The sequence below is a fragment of the Corvus moneduloides genome, chromosome 6 (genome assembly GCF_009650955.1).
Source record: "Corvus moneduloides isolate bCorMon1 chromosome 6, bCorMon1.pri, whole genome shotgun sequence".
Lineage (NCBI taxonomy): Eukaryota > Metazoa > Chordata > Aves > Passeriformes > Corvidae > Corvus > Corvus moneduloides.
Genome location: NC_045481.1, coordinates 47,391,029 through 47,418,461, shown reverse-complemented (window position 1 = coordinate 47,418,461; position 27,433 = coordinate 47,391,029). Strand labels below are relative to the sequence as shown.

Sequence of the window (27,433 nt, the reverse complement as noted above, 5' to 3'; positions counted from 1 at the left end):
TCCTCCAGGTGCAGTGCCACAACCATGGAGGGCAGGCTGAGCTGAGTGGAGGTGTTTAGGAGATGTCCTGTGTTGGACACAAGGGGTCTTTGACCCTCTAAGTCAAGATGTCCCTTTTCCACTAGCTCAGGGGGCTTCAGGCTGAGCAGAGAGCAGCAAACTGCAGGGGTGCCCTCGCTCTGCTGTGTGGAGCTAAGCTGGGCAGATAAACACACAGACAACTTTCTCTCTACTTACACTTCCTCGGTATCAGACATGTTGGCAATTAGTTGCTAGACAAAAGAGAAGGAGAAGAAAAGGAAAACAAAACAAACAAAACAAACAAACAAAAATAGGAAAAAAAAAAAAAAAAAAAAAAGAAAAAAGGTATTATTAGTGAGTGCACCTCATAAAAAATACCAAGGCAGAAGCAGATGGATTGACATTTGAGGACAAAAAAAGCCAAGCACCTGCTTTCCCACACAGCAACCAGTTCCCCACCAACACTGACGTTTTGGGAGAAGCACAAACCTTTGCCAGCCATGTCAGAGGACAAGGGGAGAGGAGGAGAAAAAGATCATCTGGAAAGACATATCCCATCAACTCAGCTGCTTCCCATAGGCAGACCCAGGAGCTGCCTAGTCCTGGCTTTAAATTACAAAATCCCCAGAGCTCAGGGAGACGGGCAAGGCCAGGGTGTCCTCCCACACCCATCTGACATTTCCATCGCTCCAGCGAGATTAGAGGAATTTCTCCTTCTTTCATGCTACCACAGGTGGGAAGGTGCCAGCTCCAAAGCTGCATTCAGAGTTACAAAAATAACTGGAACTACCAGTATACCTAGAGATAATTTGTCAGCACCCAAAAGTGTGTCTGGTTTATACAACTGATGAGTGAGCGAACAATAATTGTTTTATTAGTTTAAGATGAAAACCAGCCACATGCCTAGTTAGGCAGTTCACACTGATATAACCATTTCTATGTAATGCAACACACTCTGGCTTTCCTAAAAGCATCAGCTGCCCTGAGGCCGGGGGAGAAGATGAGGAAAGGCCCCTGAAAATTTCTCCAAATCCACAGCAGATCCTAAATTAGAAAGCCAGACTTCTCCTTGCTGGCCCAAACCCCAACTTTCATGACTTCATTATTCAGCTGATATATGAGAGATGTCTTGAAGGAGCAGGTGGGCTGACTTAAGTTCAGAAGGAACAACTGCAGCTCAGCAGCTTTCTATTTCAGAGGAAGGCAGTAATCCCACAGGCTCCAACCCTGCCCTATAAGGGATTCTCTCCATTCCCCAGCAATGACCTTGGGCACCATACATTAACATCAACAGGATTTAAAACCCCCATGTTGCAAGGAGAGATAAACAGCCAATGTTTTTTTCTTCTAGTTCCTCATTTATTCTCTTTCTGAAATTCAGCATTGCCCTGGAAGTAGTGCCAGCAGTGGCTGTGTTATGACCTGACCTGAGGTGCTGGATGGGAGGGGTAATCTACTGGCAGGACACGTGAGATTTGGGTTCAGTGGTCTCTTGGTCCTAGGCTGCTTTTAACTTTGTAGCTGTGGCTGCCCACTCCTTGAGTACAACAGCCATCCCAAGGAGTACTTTGGGGACTCTAGTCCTACCAGGCAGGGGGAGTGGGGGGAATTTTGTATTTGGGAGGAATTTCAGCTTTCAAATGAGTTTTCTGCTCACCAATTCATACTGCTCTTCTGTTAACTACTTGAATGCTACAACACTGCTGGTCTCTCTCCCCTGGTCTTTTCAGTCTAGATTTCATAAAAGAAATGATGAAGACTTCCATTTGCTATCTGCTCAGTGGCAAGCATGTTAGCAGTCTCATTTCAGCCTTCAGAAATAATTCAAGCTATTAGTAATAATGCTTGACAGTATGTTGGTTTATGCAACAGGACAGCAGAGCTCCTCCAGGCAAAAGCCTGTGGAGGGAACCTGCCTAACACCCAGCTGTTGACTTCTTCCAAAATACATGTTCTGTAAAGACTCAGGGCAATGGCCAATCCTCCCATGGATTAAGCCTTTATAAATACAGCTTTCCTTCTTCCCAAGGTGGAGGATTTAAAAAAATACGAGGACTTTTTAAAGGCTGTGGGCTAAACTCCTCTCTCATTCCAGTAAGAAGAAGAGTAATACCACTAAGAGAACCCTCTGTGTGCAGACAGAGAGGGAGCGTCTGTTCAGTGCAGGGCAGGCACGTAGCGCAGCGCACGCTGTTCTTTCCAAGGCAATTGAAGTCAACGGGAGTCTTTGCAATCAGGCTTTCCATTAGCAGTTATTGGAATGAGCTCATCTAGTCTCCAATTTAGCTCTAAGGACATCTTGCTGAGGGTTGTCACATTGGCTGTTCCCCTACCCCCTTCCATATTTGTTAATCCAAGCGCTGCAAATGCGAATGGGATTTTGCATGGCATCTGTCCGTGTGCTATAAAAGCGGAGCGAGAATGCCAGCATCCCTGACACTGTAAGACCCCAGCCCTGAGGGGATTTCTTGGCCCCAGATAAAATGAACTAATAACAAGTGTATTGGCAGACTCTGTACAAAGATGAGCCAGACGCAGGAACCCCACAGGAGAGGGCAGGGGGGACAAAAAAATCCAGGAGAAGATCACAGATTTCAGCCTTGCAAGGGCCAAACAATCAACCAGGTTTGGTCCCTCTGTCAAGAAAAGCTGGTATTTAAGGCAGCAGCTGACTGCCACTGCCTCTGACTGGAAAGGTAAAAAGGTTTAGCTTCAAGAAGAACAAGGTGTCTGCCCACTTCATGGCATTCAAAAGCCATCTGGTCCCTTAAAGCCAAGGGCAAAATGCAGACTGTCATAGCTACAGCCACCCAGGACAAGAAAGGTTCTTTGATGCCCAGCACTATCCACATAGCTAACTCTGTCATCAAAGCAGCCAGCAAAATTGGACTATATTTACATCCAAAAGGCAATAAAGAAAGCAATCTGTTAAGAGCGGCAGTTTTTGCAGTTAGGATTAAGTTTGCCCCAAGGCAATGGAAAGTCTCCAGCTGGCTCGGGATTACCCTTCGGTGGAAATTACTGTACACACAGCAAATGCAGCCCAGGATTAAGGCTGTTAGCACCTTCAGGCAATAATTGGGCTTTGTTTGCATAGTGGCAGAAAAATGGATTCTGGTCTTGACTGAGGTTTAAGGATGTAATAAAATCAATTAGTTAATACTGCCCACCCTTTGGAAGGAAATCAAAACACATGGCAAAGTTTCACCAGACAGAAAACTTCCTGCCTGCTCTCACCCTGTAAAGGTGAAAGAAAAGGTTATTTTCTGCTTTTCGTTCAAGCCAAGCAGGTCACTGGAAGGACAAATACACCAATCCTCAGCCCCAGGTGGGCAGGAATACCACATCCCTTTTGGCCCCAAATGCTCCTGGCCTCAGCTGAAAGAGCAGAGCCAGCACATCCCAAGAAGCCTCTTAGCAGCTGAGAATGCACCCGGGAGGGGGAATGGGCTGCCTTGCACCTCCAGGCCACCCCTGGAAATAACCCACCCATCAATCATCCCCTCCCAAGCCAGGCCATACAAGGTAGGCAAGGTAGCAAGAGCCGTACGGAAAGGAGGCAGGACAAAAGGGGCCATGCATGGGCTGTGGGACCTGGCAGGGACAGCTCTCAGGTAAGGACTGGGGCTGTGATCCACCAAGCACCACATGGCCACTATTTCCCAGCAGTAGCTGCTGCAAACCCACTGCATGGATTTTTCAATATACGTACACATCATATTAAACGATACGTGTATTATCTATATCTATTAATATATTAGTAAATATATGAACATATGCATATGTTTCTCTCCAACACTGAAACAGAGTAGCAGGACTCAAGCACTGCTGCAGGGTCCACTAACACAGAGCAAAATCCCAAATCCCTGTCCCAAAACGTATGCTTTATCCTTGTCTTCAGGGTGGTATCAGCTGTCTGATCCCTGCAAGGGGTTTTCTAGGGATATCAAGGCTGAGACAGAGGACAAAAAGCCAATGGCTACACTTAGCTTATATCCCCTGCCTTTCCTTGGTCTAAGAATCACCAAGGTAGGAACAGACCAACAAGATGATCCAGTCCAACTGTCCATGCGGCACTACCACTGTAACCCCTGAACCACTCAACCCTATCACCCAGGTGCCTCTCGAACATCTCTTGGGGACCCTACCACCTCCCTGGGTCTTGCCCCAGCAATTGCCTACAGCCTCACTGGAGCTCCCCCACAGCAGCAGCACAGCTCTCACCCAAATTGCTGGCACCAGAGTCACCTGTACTGGTGTCCCTCCTGCCCTTGTAGGATACCCACCACCTGAGAGCAAGAAGCTGATCCAAGAAACATAAATACAGTCATGGAATACTTCCCACTCCCACAGAAAATGAGAAAATTGTGAGAGAAATTCCCTGTGTGAGTGGAGGGGCAGGAGGAGAGGGGTAAATTCAGAGTGGTGATGGGATGCTCCCCATATTCATGACTTCAGACTCCTTCACTTCGCTGGCCTGACCATGAAAAACTCACAATTTTCTTCTTCCTGTGGGAGGGGGCAGTTTTCCAGGACCACATTTTATTTTCCCAGATCTCCCTCTAGACCTACAGCCTCCTCACCCACCAGAAGCTGCCTGATGGTCCTGCCCTTCATACCTCCTGCCTCAGCCATCCCTTTCTCTGGGTGACAGGGGAGGGAAGGTCAGCACTTTTCTCCTGCTGCTGAGTGCCTCTAGAGATCACACTTAATTTCCAGCCCCACATGTTGGTTTGGAAGGATTTATTGTCCCACTACTAATCCTTGAGAGTTCACAGCACCCAAACCTCTGTGGGTGACGTGAGACTTGTGAGATGCCCAACTAAAGCCAGGAAGAAGTGCCTTTTCCTTAGAATCCTGCGTCAGATCCCAGATCCTGTGGACCCCAACCCTCCCCTGGTGCTTCTCCATTCAAACCAAGGCTCATTCCTTCCACAGTGTTGCCCCCCAGCAGCACCCCTTGCCAGAGATCCCACTTACCCGGGAGGAGTGGAGAGAAGCACCAGGGTCCCTGTCAGAGGGGACGGGCAGGCTGGGATCTGCAGGCGTCCCAAGGTGATGCAGCTCTCAACTTATAGTGACATTTGATCGTCTGGAAGAGCCGATTGGCCCCAGACTCCCTGAGCTGGGCAGGGAAGGGAAGGGAAGGGAGCTGGGATGAGGCGGGGAGGGGATGAGATGGAGGGGGAAGGAAGGGAAGGGGAAAAAAAAGGTCATACCATGTATAGGAGCAGCTGTAGGAATTGCACAGATGATGCTAAGATGGGAGGGACATGTTTGGAGAAAAAAAAACCTCCAGGGCTTATGTTTCTATATTTACAACCAGGCAGGCAGGCAGGGCTCAAAGAGGGGTATCTGAGGCAAAGGCACTTCAGAAACAAATTAGGGGGGCCCATAGCTCCATGGTGCATGATCACTGCTAAAAACCTGGTTGTGGCACCCTGGATCTCACAGTCTCAACACACAGCAGCAACTTCCACTCTCCCCTCTGGGCAGGGGCTCTTCCCAGCCGCCCCTCCACATGCAAAGGGTTTTGGCTGTGCTGCAGGGCAAGAGCTTGGGGAAGGCCTGTGGACCTCCCATGTCGAAAGCTCTTTGAAACCAGCAGTCACAGACACATGAGAAAGCAGAGGCACTTAGCACACGTGTTGCCTCAAGTGTGTCTGTGCTCGAGGGCTGTGTGGCACACACCCACCTCTCAGAGACTGCCAGGGCTCTGCCACGCACCAGGGCTTGAGGGGACCTGGAACAAAAAGAAAGAGAGGAGGAACACAGCAAAAGAGTTTATAAGCCTTTCTTAGCATGATATGAAAGCATTATTTAAATAAGGACTTCTTAGGGAGGGCAGCTGCAGGTGGCTGGAGCCTGGGTGCCTGGAGTGGTTTTGCTGCCAGAGCACTCTGCACAGTTGCATGACTACTCCAGCAGGGGATTGCAGTGCCTCACACAATCCTCTGGTTCACGGTTTCCATTTCACTAAATATCCCAGGCTTCAGCTTCCCATTCCCTTCCTCCCTCCCACCCCCCCCCCCCCTTGGCAGGGCTCCCCAGCAACACAGCATGTGGCCTCCTGCGGGCCTGGCAGCTCCAGCATCCCCTTCCTCCCCGCCTGTAGGAGAACTTCAGGAACTGTGGGGCAGCCGGTATTTTTGGCTCGGGTCACAGATTGATTCCTGCCCACTCTTTCCCTGCTGCTTGCAAGAAAGGGTCCCCATCTGAGGATGCAGAGTTAAGCTTTTAAAGCCGTGGAGTGGGAGCACAGTGCTGCAGCCTCCCAGTCACCAGGTAACACGCACGAGCTAAAAATCTCCTGTCCAGCTTGTCTTTTCCAGCTGTCCGGCAGCTTATCCCCTCGCCTCTCTCCTGCAACCCCCCTCTAGCCAATGCTTTTGTCGCTTGTCGGGGGGAGGGGGACAGTGCATCCATCCTCAGCACCCTGGCTTCATGTGGGAGTTTGCTGGATGGGGGAGATGGGTGGGCACCCCGTGCTGCTGAGGAGAGCAGCAGCTGCATGGGAACACATGGCCAGACCTGGTATCATCACCTCCACTCCCCCTGCAGCTCTGCCCAAAGCACTAACACAGCAAACCGGCTTGCACGCTGTGCTTTCGGAACCACCAAGCGTTTTTGCTCTCTTCCACTGGCTCCTTTCCCTCAAGCTCTCCACCAGCTGGGCAAGCCTCCAAGAAATACCATATTTGCCCAAACCAGCAGCAGAGTGGGGATGCATGGGAGGAGAGGGATCCAGCTGTTTCTTTCATGTTTGCGGTGGGCCCAGTTTGGCAGTGGCATTCACCAGCCTCCTGTGCCCAGCTGCCAGCTATGGACTGTCCCTGCTGCCCATGGGGCACCACAACTCAGGCCTGTCATGCCAAGGAGTGGATCAATCCCTTCAAAAGAAAGTGTGTGTGTGCAAGTGCATGTGAAGCCTGGGCTTACAGCATGGTGCTTCCCAGCAGATGCGGGCCCGAACGCTCCCACGGGCCCATCTGCTGCCAGCCATGTGGCAGGAGCAGCGTGAGCACGTTGCAGGGCTGCAGAGCCTGCCCCAGAGTGGGGCCACTTGTGCACACTGGCAGGGGAGTGCTTGCATCACTCAGATTTCACTCTAAGCATCTTGACAAACGTGAGGTTGGTACAAGTGATGAGAGGGACAGGTAATCAGACTTCTCTGCTGCAGCTCCATTTTCAAATAGATGAGAAGCAAACATTGCTGCCTGCAGTATCCTCTCAGTTCCTGCACTCAGCTCAGTTCCTGGACAGTCAGACAAGTGCTCCAGACAATATCCATCTTTAGATCATGTGTCATGGCCATGCTGTGTCTTCCCCACCACCACACCCTGGGAGCATGGCCTTTCTGCTTAGTACTGTCCCAAAGGACATCTGTACATGCTATGGGCTGCCTCTGTCAGAGCACTCATGTCCATGTCATGCATCTTATTTCCAGTCCCAGCACTATCTGAATCCCTCTTCCTATGGGACTGAGGGTACCTTCTCCAGCCCCCAGTAAAGAGGGCTTGTCTGATGCACACATCTTACATTTGCTCTGCTGTCAGCTGGTTCACAACCAAGGCTCATTCCTCACAGCCCAGTTTATGTTTGTCCTTTCTTGCCTTTGTGGGTCTCTTTATCCACTTCAGCATATAACTATAGGCCTCTTCAATATTTGTTTCGTACCTTAGCTGCAGACCCTGTGCTTTTCACACATTCTATGTCAAGTCCTTACTTCATCTCTTGATTCCATCACATAGCAGTTTCATTCACAACCTGCCACATTTTCCTCATCAGCTTTGTCTCTTGTTACTGTAGACTCTCCTGCTCTAGGATATATATTTTGTGCTGTCTTGACATCATCTCTTCTTCCTGCACCAGCAGCAAGGTTACTGGGGCTCTCCTTTGAGCTGCCACAGTGCAGCCTTGCCGGCCTAGAGAGTGAGCAAACCACCACCAAGTACCTCACACTCCCTACTGATCACAGAGACCAGATATGGGAGAGATGATCCCAGCTGTGCCTGCACAGCTACCAAAAGCTACCCAAATTCATAAGGTGAGGGTACAGCAAGCACCTGTTGTGGCAGAAGCCCCTCTCTCCCACCAGCTGCCAGGTTAGGAGACAGCACCAAGGCCAAAGAACACAGGGGCAGGTCACAGATATGAACCAGGGTCTCAAACCACAGAAAGTCCATCTGCCAGCAGACCTCAACCCAGAGCCTGGCATGCTTTTACTGTGACAGCATCTCCACCTGGGAGAGGGAACAGCAAACCAGTGTCTCTCCTTGAACAGGAACTAGAGGCTGGGGCAGAGATCGAGACAAGTTTCCATAGGTAGCCTGGCCCAACGCTGCATTTCTTCTTGGTAGGCAGGAGCACCCAGACTGGCTATTTGAGGAATTTATTGTGTTGCTGGGCCACTTGCAGGGAAGCTGTAATCAGTTCTTCTCATCTTTTCTGGCTTTTGGTTGACCTATTTCAGCAGCCAGTGCACTCAGGGTAGATGCCTTTACACACAGTACACACACATTAGCCCTGATAACTTTACAAACTGCATAAAGATGGGCACTTTGGTCAAATGCTTGTGTGTGTGTTTTGCTTGGGTTTGGTTTTTTTTAAATATCTTTTCCCTGTGCTCATTGCACACCAGTCAGCAGGCAGCATTTTCAGGATCATTGCCTACATGGCTGTTTAATACTCAGCCAGCGAGCTGAAAAAGCACTGGAAAAGTTCATCTGAAAACCTCTACTACCCTGGAAGTCTGAAATCCTACATGTTCATAAAAGACTACAGAGTTTTTAAATAAAATCAGCTACATCCTTCCCATAAAACTGGCACTCTTTCACAGCCCAGGAGAGATCCAATTTCTGAGATAAAGCAATACCTATCCCTATCCACCCATTACTCTCCAGCACTGAACAAACAGGTTTACTTCCAAAGCAGACTTTGCTCTGGCCCACAAGTTGGGCAAGAAGACTTCCTGAGGCCCTTCCTCACCCAGACTTGCCCACAACTCTGCACTTAGACCTTCATGGCAGAGCTACAGAGGAACTTTCACTGACACCTTCTGTCATTCAAAAATGGTTAAGTTATCCAAAGTGAATTTAGTTATGAGGAAAATGTGTTTTACTTGATTTCACAGTCTGAATGATTCTTCATATCCCCTCCTCTCCAGAGTCATGTTTGAATGCTTTCAAAACAACATTTTTTACTCTTTTGCATGATACAGATATTTTGGTTTTGGCATGTTTGTCTGCTTCTACAGATATCAGCCTCGAAATAATTGAAAGTATCCAGAAAAATGTATTAAGCTGACTGGGAAAGTGTGGGGATGTGTTTTTCTGTTTTGTGACATTCCGTTATAAACCTTTTACCATGATTCAGGGCAGAGGGGAAATGGGAACCACAAAAAGCCATTTAAGAAGGTAAATTTTTATACAGCTCTTCTACATCCTTTCTTCTCTTCATCCCACCCCAGAGAAAAGGATTCTGCAGGGGGGTTTAATCAGCAGTTCAAGGTTAGAGTAGATGCCCTATGTTCATTGAACACTCTTTCCAAGTTAATTGAAGTAGCTGTCAATAAAAAGGCAGATCAGATAGTGGGTAAGTAAGTCCATTCAGAGAAAGGACAGAAAATAAATATATATAATTAATTATTTTCTGTTCCTGGGCAAAATCCAATGACCTGTTTTATGCAGCCAGTCAAGAAGAGATCAGAATAGCCTTAAGCTTTATAACCAGCTCCTCTAAGTATCAGCAGACCACTCACTGTCATTTTACTGGTGATAACAGGATCCTGGGGAATCTGAAACAACCCAAAGGGGCCAAGCAAAATCCATCTTTCCTCCCTGGCTCCTCTAATACCACCCACTTGGCCCTTGGGCTCAGGATCTCTGTCCTTGGTTGCCTCTCGTTTCCCCAGAAGTGACCTGGTACAGTGTTTGCCATGCCCAGTGATGCACCTCTTGCAGCAGTCCCTCAGATACAGGCAGGGCAAACACATGCCAAGCTGTGGGTTCACCTACCTGAATCTTGGAAAGTGGCTGGGGAACCTCAAGGTGCCAACACCTTCTCCTAGTGGTGGCTTCATGAAATCACAAATGTTCAGAGGCATAAAAAGGAGAATAAAAGGCAACAAACAAGCATTCTCTTATTAATGACCACATTACCTACGTACACCTCCATTTACCTTCCTGGTGCTGCTGTTCTCCTCCTTGCATCTGGTGGGAGGGAGAACCAGCACTTCCATGGAGGTCTCTACTGTGTCACCCCTTTTGTGAAACTTAGTTGGTAGAAATATCTGCCTGTCTTATCCCATCTTAGCCTGTAAGAACAGAAACTCTACATCTTTGGTAAGAAATAGAAGGGGATCTGAACACTCCCTTCTTCAGTGTGTGCCAACACAAGCCAGCCCTTTGCATCATTCACACAGAGCATGCTGCAAATACATGCATTAGGCTGGTGTGGTCTTGGTGGTGACTGTGGCACAGCAGGGTACAAGGTGTCCTTGGGCCTTTCTAAAATCTGTTGAAGTATTCTTATCCCATCATGTGAGGTTTCTTTTCCTAAGTTTCTAGTTGGGTTGGCCCTGGTTGTTATTGCCTGGGGTTTTTTTTTTCCAGCAACATCTTCAGTATTGGGGACACACAAAGTCACTAGCACTCCTAAAAGACAAGTTCTGAGACATTGAAGTTGTCAGTCAAAGAGGAATTAATTGCATTAGGGTATTTGTATGAAGGATCAAGCACCTACCCCAAATCCCTCCAAAAGTCTGCACTGCAATAAGGAGCAGCGTGTCCTGCAGAGCCAGGCAGGATCTCGCCAGTCATCAGGCAGAGAGGGAGAAAGCAAATGGAGAGCTCGCCTCTGGCACCTACCCCAAAACACCAGCATATACCTCCCTTACCACAAGAACAGTGTCATCAGGTGGACCAGATCCCTGATGGATGCAGGAGGAGCTTTGCTACCTTGATCCAGGACAGAGTAACTCAAAGTCAGGTTAGAGAGGAGTCAACGAGCAACAAAGCTTAGCAGGGAGAAGCAGAAGGTAATTGCCTTCAGAGCTGGCTTTGTGGCATAGCTCACCAGCATCTCCAAAGCCATATGAAACAGGCCAAGCTTAATCTGGGTGTAAAGCTGCTTTGTAGACCTCCAGGAAACTGCTCTCACATGCCCCCATCTTCCTGGGGGCATGTTTACCCCCCAGCTACCATAGCATTCACACTTAAAGGCTCCTGAGAGGCTGTGAGAAAGCAGAACCCGAAATGTCAGCTAGAAAAAGGGACGAAATGCCCCAAGGCCGAGAGGCAGTAAACACCTGCATGGTGCCTGGGCAGCTCACAGGTTGCCCAGAACAAAGGCAGGCCTTGGTGCCATCCTTACCAGCTCACTTGAGCAGTCTTGGCCAAGATCTTCAAGTCAAACTGCACATAAACCCCTCAATCAAAATTCACCAAACTAATCAACTCCAAACCCCTCAGCTCCCAGCACAGCATTTTCTACCCTTGCATCCTCCGCACACAGCATGTCCCTCGCCAGGAACAAGTCAACACAGAGCCAGAGCTTGCTCTCTTCCTCTCTCGGGAAGGTAACGATCAAAGCACAGCTCCAAACTTGCATTTTGCAACCCTGACTTTTGCAAAACAGTAAATCTTACCAGCCAACTTGAAAAGCCTCCAACTGGTTTCATCGCCTGGAGCTACTCTGCTAGAATAGCTGTCCTGGCAGCATCACCATCCTCTGCCCTTCACCTCCCCAGCACTTGAGATGCCGAACTTTGCAGGGCCAAAGCTGGGAACACGCAACGGTGTTACTCGATAGCCCCTCTTCACGCTAATTTTAGGTGATGGAACTTTTTATGCTTTTAAAAAAGTCCCTTCATTTATTTTTGAGAAACCTCTTGTAGTTAGTGGCTACTATAAACACTGTTCCATCTGATGTTTTGAACTTACCTACAGGGCTCTAGAAGTCACAAGAAACCAGCACCTGACATGATCTCAAAGGAACAATCACCCGTTAATTTTGTAAACCAGCCTGAGTAACATGATCCACCCAACACACAAATGATTTCAGATGGAAACAAATTACACATCAGTAAGTAATGCAGTTCTTGTTTTTTTCAGTTAATATTGATTTCTGATTTTTGTGATAGACTGTTCCGCCATCACTCATTTGTTTGCTCTGGGACATGCCCTTGCTGCATCTGCTTTAGACAACTAAGGCACAATCCCTGTGGGATTCAGGAGGTCCTGGTTGGACACCCTAGATCTAGCCTAGATGTCTCTCCAAAGATAAGGGATCAGGTTTGGCCATCCAAGATATGGGCTGGGTCTCATCCTCATGCTATTTACACCTAAATAGCTGAGACAGGTTGGCAGTGAGGATGATGACTGAGCAACAGGACAGGAGTCAGGACCAATGCCTGAAGCTGCTGTTTTGTGTCCCCAGAGGAGGTGAGCAAGGCAGGAGACCAGTCAAGGTGCTCACAGCAAGCACTCACAGTCACTCCACGACCTTGGGGAAGACCCACCTACCCAGCCAAGCACCTCTGACTGAATAATTACACTTGCACTTTGCTGCTCTGATACCTTAAAGTGCTCACGTGTATAACCCCAGTGGTACCCTCCCCTTACTTTTCCTCAACCTTTCCCCATTCTTCCCATCATTCTCACAAGTCCCAAGTCCATGACACTTTTTGCTATTTATTTAATGCCTGCCTTTAGCACTGCTAAACCACTATTTCTGAGGAAGAGATGAAACACCTTTCTGAAAATTTCTGATCTAAATCAAATTATTCTACTGCAAAACCCTCAGGGGACTCCATGCAAAATCCCAGGGAAAGCACCTGTCTTTTCTCATCATCAGGATCCTTGCAATGGGTCCATTTCTGAAGTAAATCATAGCTCCAACTGCACTTTTGCCAATGTGAAATACGTTTTTTTTCCTCTTACCCTGCTTATATACAGATATATATGTGTGTGTACATATATATATATAAAATACAGCATCAGGGAAAGTGTCTTGAGCTGGCAAGGAATTACCAACAGACCAGCCTCAGAACCTTGTTCAGCAGCGTCTCAGCTGCCACCTCAGTATTTATAGCCACCCTGCTCTTTGAGCTTGTTTATTTTCCTTCCCAAAGGTGGTGGTGGCAGGAGGCAAACCTCTGACATTCAGGCTCAGGTGTCCCCAAGGATGACCTTTCCTTCAAAGAGCAGAAGCTGCAAACACATTTCAAGGAACAAAGTCATTTGGAAACTCTAGACTCTTGTGTCCAGTGCAGAGGAGGCCCAGCGCAGAGCTGTGAGCAAGGGCTGAGCAGAGATCTGTTAATTAGCATGCACACATATACATTAGGATGGATGTAAAAATGAGTCTATCATTACTTTATACCTGGAAAGAACCAGATGAAGTCCAGCCCCCAGTCTCGAGGCAGAACAAGTGCTACATGAAGACATAACACTCAAAACAGAGTCAAGTTTTTCATTATTTAAGTTTCCCCCAAGTTTAAATAATGCTGTTTTATGGCACTGCAATGGTCATGGACCACATTTTTCAATCCCATCTTGCATACACTCATGTAGAATCATCTGTTAAACCCTGTTGGTGAAAAAGCAGCCCTGAAGCCTGCCACAGAAAGACAAGCAGCACACTTCAGTATCACCGGAACCCCCAAAGATTTATTTCAGAGTCGATGCTGCTAAAATGATGTTTCCCCTTCTGCATAATCTAGGCAAGATGAGTAAAGAAGAAATTGTAGTGAAGCAACGCGTCAAGGTATGCCCCCAGTTCAGAGCACTGACAGCCCACACAGAGGTTCCCAGTCCCTCTTTTTGGACACTGCCAACAGGATGGTAATTTGGGGAAGCATGGCAGCATAGGGGATGCAGGCAGCCAGCAGATACAGGGACCAGGAAAGCATCACTCCTCTCCACCAGGCTTTGAGAGCAAGACTAATCCTGCAAGACTCACTCAGTGTGACAGTTTGTCCTTATTATGCTCAAAATGCAGCAGTCTCAGGAGAAGACAGAGCTAAGGTCTCATAGCAAAAGCCTCTGAGATGCCAGTGCTGCAAAAACCACAGTGCTGTGAAAAATGAACAAAGACAGGAAGCAGTCAGCTACTGACTAACACCAGGCCAGTCACTGCTGCAGAGTGGCACCAGCCTGCTCTCCTTCACTCACAAAATCAGCCCCACGTCCCTAGAGTTCCCTGCTGAGGGAAGAGATGAGCCTCCATTCCCCTCATCCCCTCCTAGCATTGCCCAAGATGCACATCCAGCGTATCTGGGCTGCAGCATCCCTTCTTTTCTTGTTGGGGAGGTTTCACCCTTCTGGTAACCCCACTGCCACTCCCACCACCTTGTGCACACCCACCATGTTACTTTGGGAGGAGAAACAGCACATCATAAAGCCAGTTTAGCTGGGGAAACACTTCCCCTGGCAAACATAAGTACCTTGTAAAGAGCTGCACGCACTTGCTCCGAGACAGTTCTTCCCCTTGTTCCTGACTACCACTAGAGAGCTCTGGTCTCCCACAACCTTCTCACTTCTCTGCTGTGACCAGATCCTGAATTACAGCACTTGTTTATTGAAACCACATCTAGGTCCCTGTGGGCTTTAAGTGGAGAAAATACACTCTGCAAATTAACCCTCCTTAGAGAAGGAATCTCACACAAACTGCCTTTGGGCCTTCTCTGCCCTCTCAAAATTGGCAGGGCACAGGAATAGTAACTGGAGAAGTTTTCAGCCATCATTTCCACCCACCCAGATACAGAACTGTGTTGAAAAATTGGTGCAACCAGTTTGCACACATGCAAAGTAGTGCTGTTTTCACCTCAAGCCAGAACATCTCCGTGCACCACACTGCTCCTGCTCCAGCCTCACTTGAAAATCCCAGCACAGCAGAGGAAGGGCTGAAGGGAGGAAAATGGAGCCATGCTGCTCAGTGCTTTGAAGAACACAGGACTCCTTCAATTCCTACCTCTCAGAAGCACAGGATGGAGAGAACAAAGGTACCAATCAGCAGAAAGATAAGAGCAAGAAGCTACATTGGAATTATCTCCTTCCTTACCTATGCTTTCCTGAAGTGTTAGGATAGCAGAAACTCTTCATCGTCTCTACACCATAAAAGTGTTATTACTTGGAAGGTCACCCCCATAAAAAGGTTTTCCATAAAAAGGTAGATGGAGTCATCAGCTCATTTGTGTGCTGGGTTCCAGGACAGACAGCTATACTGACCTTATCAAAGCTGGATTAGCAGTATACAGAGGAAATTTTTTTTTCCTTTTTTTTTTTTTTATAGCTGACATCACCAGTGATTTTGGTTGAAGCCCATGATGTTGCTCAACTCTATTACCTGGGGAGCTAAGCTCTGTGCTTCTCCTAGCTGATCACTCCCCAGGAAGTCTCTGCAGGCTGCACCCAAGCACTACTCCTTCCCCTTTTAGAGGCAATTACCCCCAATGAAAAATGCAACAAAATAACAAGGATCTAAATGGGGCAGGCACACAGAAAGCCCCTTTCCTTTTCTTCTTGTCACTCAGACTGATGCTTCTCTTCCACCTCACGTTCAAGCAGAGAGCTTCAAGGTCTTGGAAGACAGCTTTGCTGCAGAGACTCCTACATGAACAAAATTCTCAGAGTTGCCATCATTACAACATCTTCTTCAAATTTTATTAAATGCTTACAAAAAAAAAAATCTGGGGGCAGAAAGTTTTAAGCAGAAAGCACACTGATGCAGGAGGAGAAACAAGCTGCCCTCCCTCCAGGAGGGTAGAAACAAGTTGCAAATTATGTTGACAAGGGAGTAAGGTAGGAATGAGACTTTAAAGAGGGGCTGGGGGACATGTTAACACCATGAAATATGAAGACATGGGAGAGTTCAGAAACAACCCTAGAAGCTGATTTGCAGACCTCAGGCCCAAGGCCAGAAATGCCACTCTTGGGACTCAGTTTCCTCAAGTTCACAGCAAGCCTTGGTCTCCACAAACAATTCACTGGGATGCCATTTCACCAAGATAGCTTCCAGCACAAGAGCAGCACCCACTTCCCAGATAGCCTGCTCAGCTTCAGGAGCACAGCTGGCAAGTGATCAAGATGCCACCACATCTGACTTTTAGAAGTGTTTCAGTCACTGGCACTGGAGCCCACAGGTTAGAGAATAAGCAAATCACTCTCCCAGAGAGGGGAGATAATACCAGTGGTCAGCACTCCTCACCTGAGAAAGGAAACCTCCAATCCATCTTAGGCAGAGGAAGGCAGCAGCTATTTGAAACAAAGCTGCTATTGTCCTGCTGAGACAGAAAAGTGGCAGAAACATCTTGGCATGGGTACATAACTGTGATTAAAGAATGATCTGGGAACTAAAGGAAAAAAAAGGACTAAGTTGAATGCAATTTGATGTACACAGAGACCAGTAGATGGAAGTCCCTCAAAGCAGATGATGTAGAGGCACAGAGGCTGCATCATAAACAGGGGAAGACTTTACCCACAGCTGGCACCAACAGGGTGACAAGTAGTCCTTGCACTCTCATCACACTCTCCTTGCAGTCTTCTCACACTCAGGACCTGCCCACTGCCCTCCTTTCGAACACCAATTCTTCTACCAGATTTTTGTTGAGCTCTCTCGCTGCCACCACCCAGCCACCAAGGGCCACAAAAGGAGGAATTCTTAATCACATAACAAAACCCTTGCCTGCTGAGCAGGGCAGCAGATCCCTCTCTTCCAACACTTAAGGGGAGGGAACAGAGATACAGCCTCTCATCTCCACACCAGAGAGACACTTAAGAAAAAAAAAAAAAAAAAAAAAGCCAAAGAGTCACATAGAAAGTTATGATGAGTTTTGCCAGCTGATCGAGTTCCTTTCATCCATCTGGAGGCAGTGTGGGGTGTTGCTCAAACCCCAAGAGGAGTCAGGCTGTACCCAAAGCAGACTAACAGCAGTCAGGAGAAGAGAAACATCCTTCAATTATCTTCTGTGAAGCAGAGGAAATAGTGGCATGGAGCGTTGCATCGAGCCAGGACCAAGCTCAGCTGCAAGACAAGAAAACACAAGGTTATAGATACCATTTGGCCTCTCATGAGCAATACCCCAGGCTATACAGAAGCTATATCTTCTCTAGCAATTACAGGTGGGTTTCTCCCACCCATTTTCACAAAGCCCTGTGAATCAGGCCACCCGTAAGCCTTTGGCATAAATGAGCCATGCTCATGGCAGAGGAGATGCCAAGGGCTGCACACCCAGCAGAGGTCACGGCTGCACTCCTGCCACGCTGTCTGCCACCCCAAGAAGGAGATTAGCAGGCTTCCTCCCAAGCCCAAGAAAGCCACTAAAGCAGAGAGTGTTCCCACAGCCCCTGGCAGCCGCAGCTCTGTTTGGGACCATCTGCAGCGGTGTTGGGTTCCTGCAGCTCTCCATCTGCTCCACGCACGACAGCTGGTGCAGCCCAGGGACTCCAGCACACAAATGACTTTTCCATCACTTGATAAATGACTCCTGCATGCTGACACTCTCCCCACTATTCCTGATTTGGGGCTGATTGCAAATGGAGCCAAGTCAGGGGAACAGTTGGGGTCCAAGAGTAGGTGAGCACCCATCCACCCATGGGAACTCAACCAGCAGCAGGCAAACTTAACCCTTTGAAAGCCTCCTGACTTCTAGGTTCAGTTCCTTCTAGCCTACCACCAACCCACACAAGTTTCTCAGGCAGTGCTTCCCTTGTTGTCCCTGGGTTTTCAGCTCCAGCCTTTCCCCTAGCAATAAAGCAAGTCTGTCCCTTTACTTTTGCTTCATTAGGTGGCAAAGGGGAAGACAAATATTCCCTGTTGCAGAATTTCTCCTGAGCACACAAAGTTCTGAAGGAGACTCAAAACAAAGCCAGGCATGACAGGGAAGACAAATAAATTAACAGCTGATTTCCTTTTGCTGTCTCTTAGCATCTCACTGCTCTATTAGTCAAGCACACAGATTCCAATACAGTCACATGCCATGGAAGTTAGCGCCCATAAGGTCTCCAACACCCATAGCACAGCACGTTTCAAGTCAGATGGGATGCTGAGAGAGCAGCAAGAGTCATTTTAAGAGCACAGACTATTGTAAGGGACAACAAATCTTGAGGCTATACAGCATGAAGCAGCCTCTGACTTTGGGAGCAGAGGGATTTTCCTGGTGTGTGCATACTAAACTTTCCACTCTGAGCCCCCATGCCCTCCTCAGTAGCATCTGGCAGTTTGTAGCAAATCCCAGGCAAGATCCTTCTCTGACTCATGTGGGAAGCTGCATTTTTCTGGAGTGCAGCAGTCCATAGGACAAGGAAAACACTCCAAGAGCTGATGAGCAGTTGGGAAGTTCACTGCCCTGCCTCTTTAGTATTCCCAACACAAGCCTGAAGCAGGTCAACCTTATAAATCAGGTTTACCAGTGCTGCTGGACCATAGCTCATCTTGTAGTACAGGCTGTCCATGGGACCACATTAAACAGGAACAGGTTAAGTCATTCCACAATAAATCCTACCATCAGATGTAGGTATTTGCTCACTCTTCAGGAGATTTTTTTTTTTTAAAAGGCACAAAAAAACCCACAAGCAAGTACCAATTTCTACACAGAGTCAGAGTAGTGTCACACAAAAATACCTACATGTCCCTCCAAACTGAGAGATTTTGGCTTTCTGACCCAGAAGAATCTAAAATACCCATGAGGCTGGGGAGGAAAGCAGGTATGTGAAAAAGGAATGGGCAGGCTCTCAGCCTTTTTTGGGACACTGCAGTCTTGCTTTTAAGAGTAGATCCTGGAACAAAGCAAATCCTAATCACGGCCTTGTGCCTAAGGAATGAAGCTGATAAGACACTGGGAATGCCCAACAGTTGTCACCCCCAGCTGACACAAATCCCCTCCAAGCCCCCTCACAGAAACAGCAGGTCTCTCATGCCTACAGCTAAAGTAAATCATAGAATGATAGAATAGCTTGAATGGGACCTTTAGTTGAAAGGGACCTTTAAAGGTCATCTAATCCAACACCCATGCAATAAGCAAGGACATCTGCAACTAAATCAGGCTGCTCAGACCCCATCCAGCCTGACCTTGAATGTTTCCAGGGACAGGGCATGCACCACCTCTCTGGGAAACGTGTCCCAGTGTTTCACCACCCTCATCATAAAAAGAGACTTCCTCCTTATATCTAGTGTGAATCTACCCTCTTAGTTTAAAAGCTTTACCCTTTGTCCTATTGCAACACACCCTACTGAAATGCCTTTCCCCATCTTTCTTACAAGCCCTCTTTACATATTAAAAGGCCACAATAAAGTCTCACCAGAGCCTTCTCTTCTCCAGGATGAAGAACCCTAACTCTCTCAAGCCTGTCCTCATAGAAGTGTTCCATCCCTCTGATCATTTTTGTGGTCCTCCTCAGGACTTGCTCCAACAGATCCATGTCTTTCTGGTACTGAGTGCACCACTTGCTAGACACTGCCTATACCTTGCCCACCACAGCCTCTGCTCTGGAGGGCAGCTCATCTACCATGGTGAGGGCTTGACCTTGAAGCTTTTGATTTCAACATGGCACTTCTTCAGTGCTTTTATTTGCTGCTGCTTTTAAAAAATAAAAGTCATCCTTCTCGCCCCATCCCCAACCAGTTTTGGCAGACACACCACCTGCTTGCTGGGTAGGGATCACCTTCCCAGCCCAGTGCTGACAGCAGCACTGCAAGCCCAAAGCCAGCACTGGGCACTCAAGCACAAATAGCTGTTCTGCACTTTTCAGAGTTCTATTCAGGATAGTTTCCCGAACAGTAGGTATCATGTTACACACCCACATTAAGCAGGCTAGGAGCCACGAAGAACAGAACACAGCACATGAAATAAACAGCCCCCCTGGGCAAGCCTGGCATCATCACCCTGCCCTCCTCTTCCTTGTTTCAGGATGCTCAGTTGCACCCAGCACCAGGGATTAAGGGGCTCAGTGATTTATGCCTCATTTCATAGCAAAACTCAGCAACTCTGTGCTGAGCAGGATCCAGGATAGAGTCAGATTTCCTTCCTGGGGCTGCCAGAGTCATTGCAGGTCAGAGGCTGTTCAGTGCTCCCCAGCTTGCTTAGGAAGAGAAAGGAGAGAACAGACTAGTTTAATCCTTCTATCCCCAACACAGACCCTTAGCTCCACTGTGCTCACCTGAACAGTGGTCACTGAGCTCCACTGACCAGCACTCAGGAGAAAGGAGGCGGTGATGAGTTAGCAACAAACAGCAGGAAAAGCAGCCATGCACCCCTGCAGGAGCAGCCCAGTGCTGGCCAAAGGGCTGCAGATGCCATTGGAGCTAAGACCTGACCCAGAGCACAAGCCATTTCTCCTTCACTCAAGAATGAGTGATAAAGGCAAGACAGTGGCAAAGCTTCCCAAAGGAAAGAGAAAATTTGGTTTTATCTTGGAGGAAAATGTTGTCCCTGTGCTTCATGCAGCAAGAAGAGACCAGCCAGAGTCAGTGCTGTGACAAAGCACTTCCTCACTGATAAACAGAGCTTTTGAGAAGCCCTGCATTTCACAGGGGTGTCTTCATGCCAGCTGAAATCGATCAGCCAGTGTTGACTTTGATTCAAATGACATGTAGTTTATGGCTGTTCTGTTGTATGTAACATTGTATCAGAGTGTTAATAACCGAAATTTGGAAAGCCATGAAACATTCCTGCTTTTTGCCTCTGGAGATGTTTCAAAGCTTCAAAATTTCAAACCCACTTTGTTTCCCTTGACATTTCCTTCCAAATCCCATTAGGACTTGCCAAGACATGAACGTCTGGGGTTCCCAGGAGCTCTCCCTGTGCTAATGCCAGGAGCGGGAGGGCTCCAGGTTTGGCAATACAGCTTCCCCCCAGGACGTTTCTTGCCCTGCCACACCCACCCTCAAGACCAGCTGAGGTTACCTCAGGAGAGTAACAAAGCCAAGACTGATGCTCTTCTCCCACAGTATTGACTCCATATTCGTAGCTTTTAGAGAGAGGAAGAGGAGGACCTGTGTATAAATATTTCCGAATCCTGCCCAGGGCTAAGCCCACACCACCTCTAAACTTGGGTCTTTTCTTGCAGGAAATGACAATGCTGATAACAGTATCATCCTCCACCCAGCCTGTTCCCATCCACCACCCCCTTTCTCCCCCTCCCACCCTACCAAAGCCCAGGAAGGACAACGTGCGGCTGCAGCGGCTGCTGAAGAAGGCAGCCAGGAAGAACGCCATCCTCACCTCAGAGCAGGGCAAGGCCTTCCGCTCCAGCCTTTCGCCTGTGAACGAAGCCAGCCCCGACCAAGAGCGTGCTGAGAGCGCTGCCCCAGCAGAGGCCCCTGAAACCACAGCACCCCCCTCTGACCCCCTGCCAACCCCCCTCTCCATCAGGCCCGTCAACCACCGCGCCCCCTCCCCCTTCCGAAAGGGGAAGCCTTTCGCACTGAAGGTCACCGAGCAGCGGCGCATCGCTGAACATGTCAAGCTCACAACCTCCTCGGCCATGCCCCTGCTACAGAAGCCAGGACCTCCTGAGACTCCACAGCAGCCTGAAGGCATGGGGTCCCACCTTCCCTCTCCATCCAACCCTTCAGTATCTGTTTTCCCCCAGCCTTCTTCCAGTACACCCAGTAAAGAAGGGGCACCAGATGTTACCTATGCCACCAAGGTGAACACTTACTTCCACAGTGTCAAGCCACCCAGGGCTAAGATTCCCACACCAAACCCGACCCAAGGAACTGTCAGCCACGAGGACAAAAGGCCTACTTCCCCAGCACCTCAAACAAGGAGCTCTGAACCATCTCCAGAGCAGACACCCACCTCACTTAAAGACAGCAAGAACACTCCCCCCTTGCTGGAACCTTCCCTCCTTCCTGCTGCAGAGGCAGAGCCTCCTGATCAAGCTCTCAAGCCTGTTCCTACTGAGAAGCCCAGCACCTCTGATGCCCACACCAATAAGCCTACAACCCATGGAAGCGATGCCGAAATAGCTGGATCAGAGACAGCTCCTGAATTACCCAAGAAAGACAAAGACATGCTAAAACCATCAACATCCAGCACTCCCTGGAGGCAAGCACACCCAGCAACTCCAGCACAAGCTGATGGGACCGGGTCCACCTCCCCAGACACCAAGGCAGAACATGGCACCGAACCCCAGCTGACCCCCAGCTTACCCAGCACCAGCTGTCCTCCCAAGGCTGAGCCAGCACCATCATCAGGAGAAGCAGCAAGACCTCCTGGAACCGGTGCCAGTGGCTGGCATCGCCTCAGGAAGCACTTGATGGTGCAACCAGAAGCAACCAACTTCCCAGAGTCCAAGCCAGAAAAGCTGGAACAGGAGGAAGGGAATAAAGAGGACACTGCTAAAGCAGTCATCAAGCAAGACTGCATGCTGGTTAAATCAAAAGCCATGAGAATGTGGGATGCCATTTTATACCAGGTGACACTCACTAAGCAGAGGAAGCAGCAAGCAGAAGAGAAGAAGGCACAGAAGGAAGAAAGAGTCTTTCTTCCCCGCCGCTTACCCATCCTTCTACACAAGCCACGTTTTGATGCCCGGAAACTGAAGGAGCTGGCTGCCAAACCCATGACAAAGATCAGCACTGTGTTTGAGGTGAGCCGCTTCCGACCCAGCGTGGCCAAGGAGCACACCAAGAGCTTCAACAGAACGGCATCAGGATGGTCAGTCAACTGAAGCCAGGCAGCTCCACGCCTCAAGGTTCCTACAGGGCACCAAGCAAGAGGGCACCTATGACCGAGTTTACTGCCCAGTGGAGCCAAGTGTAAGGGAAAAAAGGAAATTAAATAAATCCCCTCCAAGCCAGCAGCCCCATGCTGCAGGTTTAGGGGTTACTCTCCATATGTTTAAAAGCTTAAATGCGTAACTACCACATCCACAGGTCACAGGAAAACAAACAGGAACCTGTTTTAAGAAGAGTCAGCAACAATCACTGGACACAGTAACAGGGTGAAGGAAGGGGAGGCACACAGTGAAAAGGACGAGTTGCCTACAGAAAGAAAGACCAGTTTAGAGGAGGATAATGGAATCTGATTTTTTTTTGTTGCATTTATCTAAGACAGAGATAGATGCTAGAAACAGCAGCAGTTGCAGATGAGAGGAAGGAATCTGGGTTGCTCCACATCTCCAGGGAGTCTTAGACACCAAACTTGAAAAGGATACATATAATCCTTTTTATCTTCTCTACTCAAAGTGTACCCACACCCATTTGCTGAGAACAAAATGGAAACTCATTCTTTCACCCAAGGTACACACAAGAGACAGCAGAAGACATCCTGCTCTCACCAAGCAATTCCTGCCTAACAAAACAGTCATCATTTGACATCCTCCTAGGCCAGTCTACTAAATATAATAATGCACAGAAGAATAGGTTTTTTTCACTAGTCAAGTTCTGTTACGTATTTTACCACATTTTCTCCACAACAGCTGATGGTTAATGTTTCCATGATAACCAACAAGACCCTGCTTTACCATGTGGGTATCCAACTCTGTATTTAACAAGGTGCTGGTTTCTGAGGGGTTCTGCTAACCATATGTAGTCTCATTTTCAGGGTGAACATCATGACAGTTGCATACCTGCTTGTCCCTGATGTCCTGAAAAAAGGCTATTTAAAGGAAAATCCCCAACTCTGCCCATCCACAGGGACAGCTGTGCTTTCCAGTACTACAGTCACCCTTTGCAACTCCACTGGCCAGCAGGCCTGTGAGCATGAAAGCTGGGAGATCAGTTATTTCTGTTTCACAAGGGACTCGGTCATATGCTGGGGTGTTCCTATACAGCTAATATAAGATTGCTGTGTTTAGTCCAAATAGAGTATAAAGAGCTGTGTACAGAGATTCCTTTTTCATGTGCAGAGGATATGGAACTGACCAATATTTCCTCAAGCCAAACTGCAAGCAGACTTAGAAACAAAGCAAAGAGCCCCTTTTGCCTTTTTGAAGTTTTCCTATTTCACAGTGATGCTATAAGAGCAGTTCAGTTAACAAACCTTCACTTAAGTTTTCACTTTGCCAGTCTTATCTCTATTTTGTAACCCCTTCCCTACCCAAAGGGCAAAAAACAAGTAGGAAGAATAACCCAATTATCTAAAGTGGGGATTTCTTCAAACCCCCAGTTTTCAAAGAAAAAGATAAGAAGAGGTTAGAAATGTGCCAGTAACCACAAGTGGATCCTAGGTAAGCCTCTGCAGGATAATTTAACATTGCTGCAAGACAAGGCTACAGAGAAAGATCCACGCAGCAGCACAAACAAAAATTTAAAGAGTGCAGTGTAAAACACGTAATGCAGATAAAGGCAACCTTTATCACAGAGTGATAAATGGCACCTTGCTGCAGCATGGCCAGATGGATGCCTCTGCACAAAGGCCTGTATGCACAAGAGCCACAGTACTGGCATGAAGCAGAACAGCCAATGTCGATGACATTTGGAAGGCTAAGGGAAATCTGGCCAGAGAAGGTGGTTTAAGCAGCACTTGTGCTTTAAAACAGCTTTTGTCCTGCAGCAAGGACAACCACCCAGAGCAAATCAGCACTCTCACCCTAAGGCTTAGCTTTTGCATCTGCTAGGCTTCCAGTGAGGCTGCATCCACACCCCAGCCCCACTACACATGGATCAAGGATGCAGAAATGCCACTGGGGAGAGCAATTGCCATAAGCAGAAGGAAGGAGACAGAGGAAGGCAGGTCTGGGTGCATGGTTTAACACTTTTACCCCATAAGCAAAGGGCAGAGGCACACAGCAAGCATGGCAAGTCCTGCAGAGACAGACCCTGACATCAGAGTATCACAAAGGGGAGGACATATCCCTGTAAGCAACAGATTTCCACCAAAGGCTGTGCACTGGAAGTCACTGCAGTGTGTTCCAGCCTGAGCTGCTGTGCTGAGACAGAGAAGGGGAATGCTACGGGGCACAGAGTTTGGTTATTTTTCAATGCCAAACAGCATCAAGCAGTTGCTAAGACCCCAAACTGATACTTACAGAAAAACTCTTGCTCCATGGCCTGCAGTGAGGTCCTGCAGCTCAGGAAGTGAGGGGAGGAGAGAAAACCACACCTGTGTTTAAGCAACTAGAAAGCTGGTAAGGTGGTGTAAAGCAAGTGACAGAGGTGAGCCAGAAGGGTTTGGGAGCAAAAAGGCCATGACAGTGATCCAGTAGCAGGGAAAAAGGATGCATGTAACTCAGATGTGAGGAGGAGCTGGGGAGCAGGGAGCTCACAGCATACAAAACAGACAGCAAAGAACCTAAGAACAGAAACAAGCCAAGCTCCCTCAGCTGTCACAGCCATTTTGCTATTTACAGTAAAAAAAAAAAACCCAATACCTCCGTGTGAACAAACCCATAAGGTAACAGTGTTGTGCTATGGCTGCCTGGAGTGCTGGATGGATCCTAGAGGACATCCTGTGACATCCTGCCTTTCAAGAAAGGATGCTGGACAAAGACCAGAGCCAAAGGCACTTTCATCTGAGCTGCTTAGAGAAACTCAGGTAGGGCAAACAAAACCTGCTGACAACCTAACAAAACCTGTTTGCTGTAGAGAACTGAAGCTCAGTAGGTTCCCACCTGGTGCACTGAAACAGACTTCAGGAAAAAGAGGAGATTGATCAAAGGGGAAACCTTATAATAGGTTTCTTGAAGTGACAGGCAGAGAAGCAAGTTGAGGATACAAGTTCTGTGGGCTAAAAACATAGCTTTGGGCAGTCTTGGGCTTGTACTGCTGCCCATCTCCAAGCAGCATTCAAAAGGGCATCTTCTCTAAATGGGCACTACAAAAGGAAAAAAACAAGCCTAAACAAACACAACAATATGCAACACTGAGAAACCAGCTCCTTAAGGGTGGGGGGGAGGGAGGGGAAAGAAGGAACACAGGCCCCTGAAGTATTCAGAAACAAAAGGTGTTTTGTAGCAGGCAGAGCTATTTTAACCTTGGCAATGAAATAAAGCTTCTTTTTTATAGTAGGAAAAAAAGAGAATGAGCTTGTTTTCACCCTCAACTTCCTCTCTACTCATTGTGCCAGATGCTGCCCAGTTGGATCCAACCAGTTATCTCCTCCCTCTACACCATTCCTCCTTATTGCCACAACCCTCTACTGTCATCCACTCAAGATAACACCAGGATATCTATGAGCATAAATGCAACAGGAGCATGAGATCCAAAGACCATTCCAAGAGAGCACAGAGACAGCAACCCAGCTCTGCCTTCCCCTTGCTGCACATCAGAGAACAGTCCTTTCTGCTCTGTTGGTCTACCCAGTACAGCAGATATTCACATCCTTCCTGCTACAACCTTATTATAGACTGCTTCCAAGAGGTTACCAAAGTCATTAGACATTTTCTCCCTGATTAATTCAGTAAATCTGGGAATTAAACCCCAGAAACATTTGAATTTCAGAAGTACATCAGCCCCCACGCTCAGCCAGAATGACCTTCAGCTATCTACTCCTTGCAATTTAAGAGAGCATAAGGAAAGACAGAAGAAGAGACTGTTCCTTTGAGCTAGCTAAGGCAAACACATCTTCACCCAAACAGCAGCAGCTCAGGGACTTGCCCTGCAGACTAACAGAGGTATCCTGCTTCCTAGCAGGATCAGAAAGGCAGAGACCAAAACAACCCCTGCTGGGTACCCATTCCGTTCCAGCCCAGAGAGTCAGGCCCAGAAGCAAGGCTCCAGCTGTTCCCATACAGCACCTTCCAACTCACCCAAAGTGCTGCTGGCAGAAACAACCCCAGCATCCTGCCAGAACAGCCCAGGAGTTTGATACACGGTGCAGAGTCATATCCCACCTACCTGGTTAATGAGTTCTCCAGACATACTATTGCTCTGCAGCATCGTCTATCAACACCTTCTTGTACTGGCCATGGCCTGTTGCAACAAACTTATACTTTTTGCCAGAAGGAGTGGACTGAACAGGAGAGAAAGGAAGAGCCAAAGTCAGCATTTTTCTCTGTTAAATAGGCAGTCAAAAATCAAATAACTGAAGCCAGAGGAGCACACGATGCAGTCACCTTTAATCCCAGGGAGCTTGGACACAGCCTGTTCTGTACTACCTTCCTGCCCCCTTCACACAAACTCTCTGCACAGATCCATCACCACTTTCTACAAGCACAAGGTAACACAAGCAGAACAGGATATGCAATAGGAAAGAAGATGCAATGCAGGCATTGTGAGGGAGGGCTCATGTAAGAGCCCAGACCCCCAAGCCAGGGTTGTTTTTATCCATGGTAAGAGACTGCGTGATTCACCAGATACTGGCAGTTTCAACACAGGAACTGACAAGATACTTTCCTCTTCCTCTCCCAGCCTAGACAGGTCAAGCAGTAGCTGCTTGCTGCATTTTAGAAGACGTTTCTACAAACATTCCCACAAAACCCCAGATCCATCTGCAAGTGATACTGTCTTAGGTTCAGTTCCACTT

General features: G+C 48.0%; 3 protein-coding genes across 53 annotated transcripts in view; 1 reads left to right on the top strand and 2 right to left on the bottom strand.

Moving 5' to 3' along the window:
• The window catches only part of TNNT3 (troponin T3, fast skeletal type), a 30,951-nt gene extending 25,797 nt beyond the window's left edge, over window positions 1–5,154 (bottom strand). For 18 of the 50 annotated variants that reach the window (XM_032111314.1, XM_032111309.1, XM_032111295.1 and 15 more), the window contains exons 1-2: window positions 5,002–5,140; window positions 238–272 (exon numbers count right to left, since the gene is read on the bottom strand). In XM_032111314.1, the coding sequence (XP_031967205.1) occupies window positions 238–257 (20 nt within the window). In that variant the 5' untranslated portion in view covers window positions 258–272; window positions 5,002–5,140. Of the gene's footprint in view, window positions 1–237; window positions 273–5,001 lie in introns of all 50 variants that reach the window. The other 32 variants (XM_032111322.1, XM_032111312.1, XM_032111316.1 and 29 more) reach the window with 6 other exon arrangements.
• Window positions 5,155–6,077: 923 nt separating this feature from the next.
• Window positions 6,078–26,886, top strand: LOC116445119 (cell surface glycoprotein 1-like). The gene is made up of 3 exons (XM_032111274.1): window positions 6,078–6,306; window positions 11,970–12,105; window positions 21,090–26,886. Exons 2-3 carry the CDS (start codon window positions 12,085–12,087, stop codon window positions 22,695–22,697), a joined length of 1,629 nt encoding a protein of 542 aa, XP_031967165.1. The 5' UTR covers window positions 6,078–6,306; window positions 11,970–12,084; the 3' UTR covers window positions 22,698–26,886.
• Window positions 15,656–27,433, bottom strand: part of LSP1 (lymphocyte specific protein 1) — a 48,739-nt gene continuing 36,961 nt past the window's right edge. For both annotated transcript variants that reach the window (XM_032111275.1, XM_032111276.1), the window contains exons 10-11: window positions 26,806–26,920; window positions 15,656–17,046 (exon numbers count right to left, since the gene is read on the bottom strand). In XM_032111275.1, coding sequence (XP_031967166.1) covers window positions 26,831–26,920 — 90 coding nt within the window. In that variant the 3' untranslated portion in view covers window positions 15,656–17,046; window positions 26,806–26,830. The remainder of the gene's footprint in view (window positions 17,047–26,805; window positions 26,921–27,433) is intronic.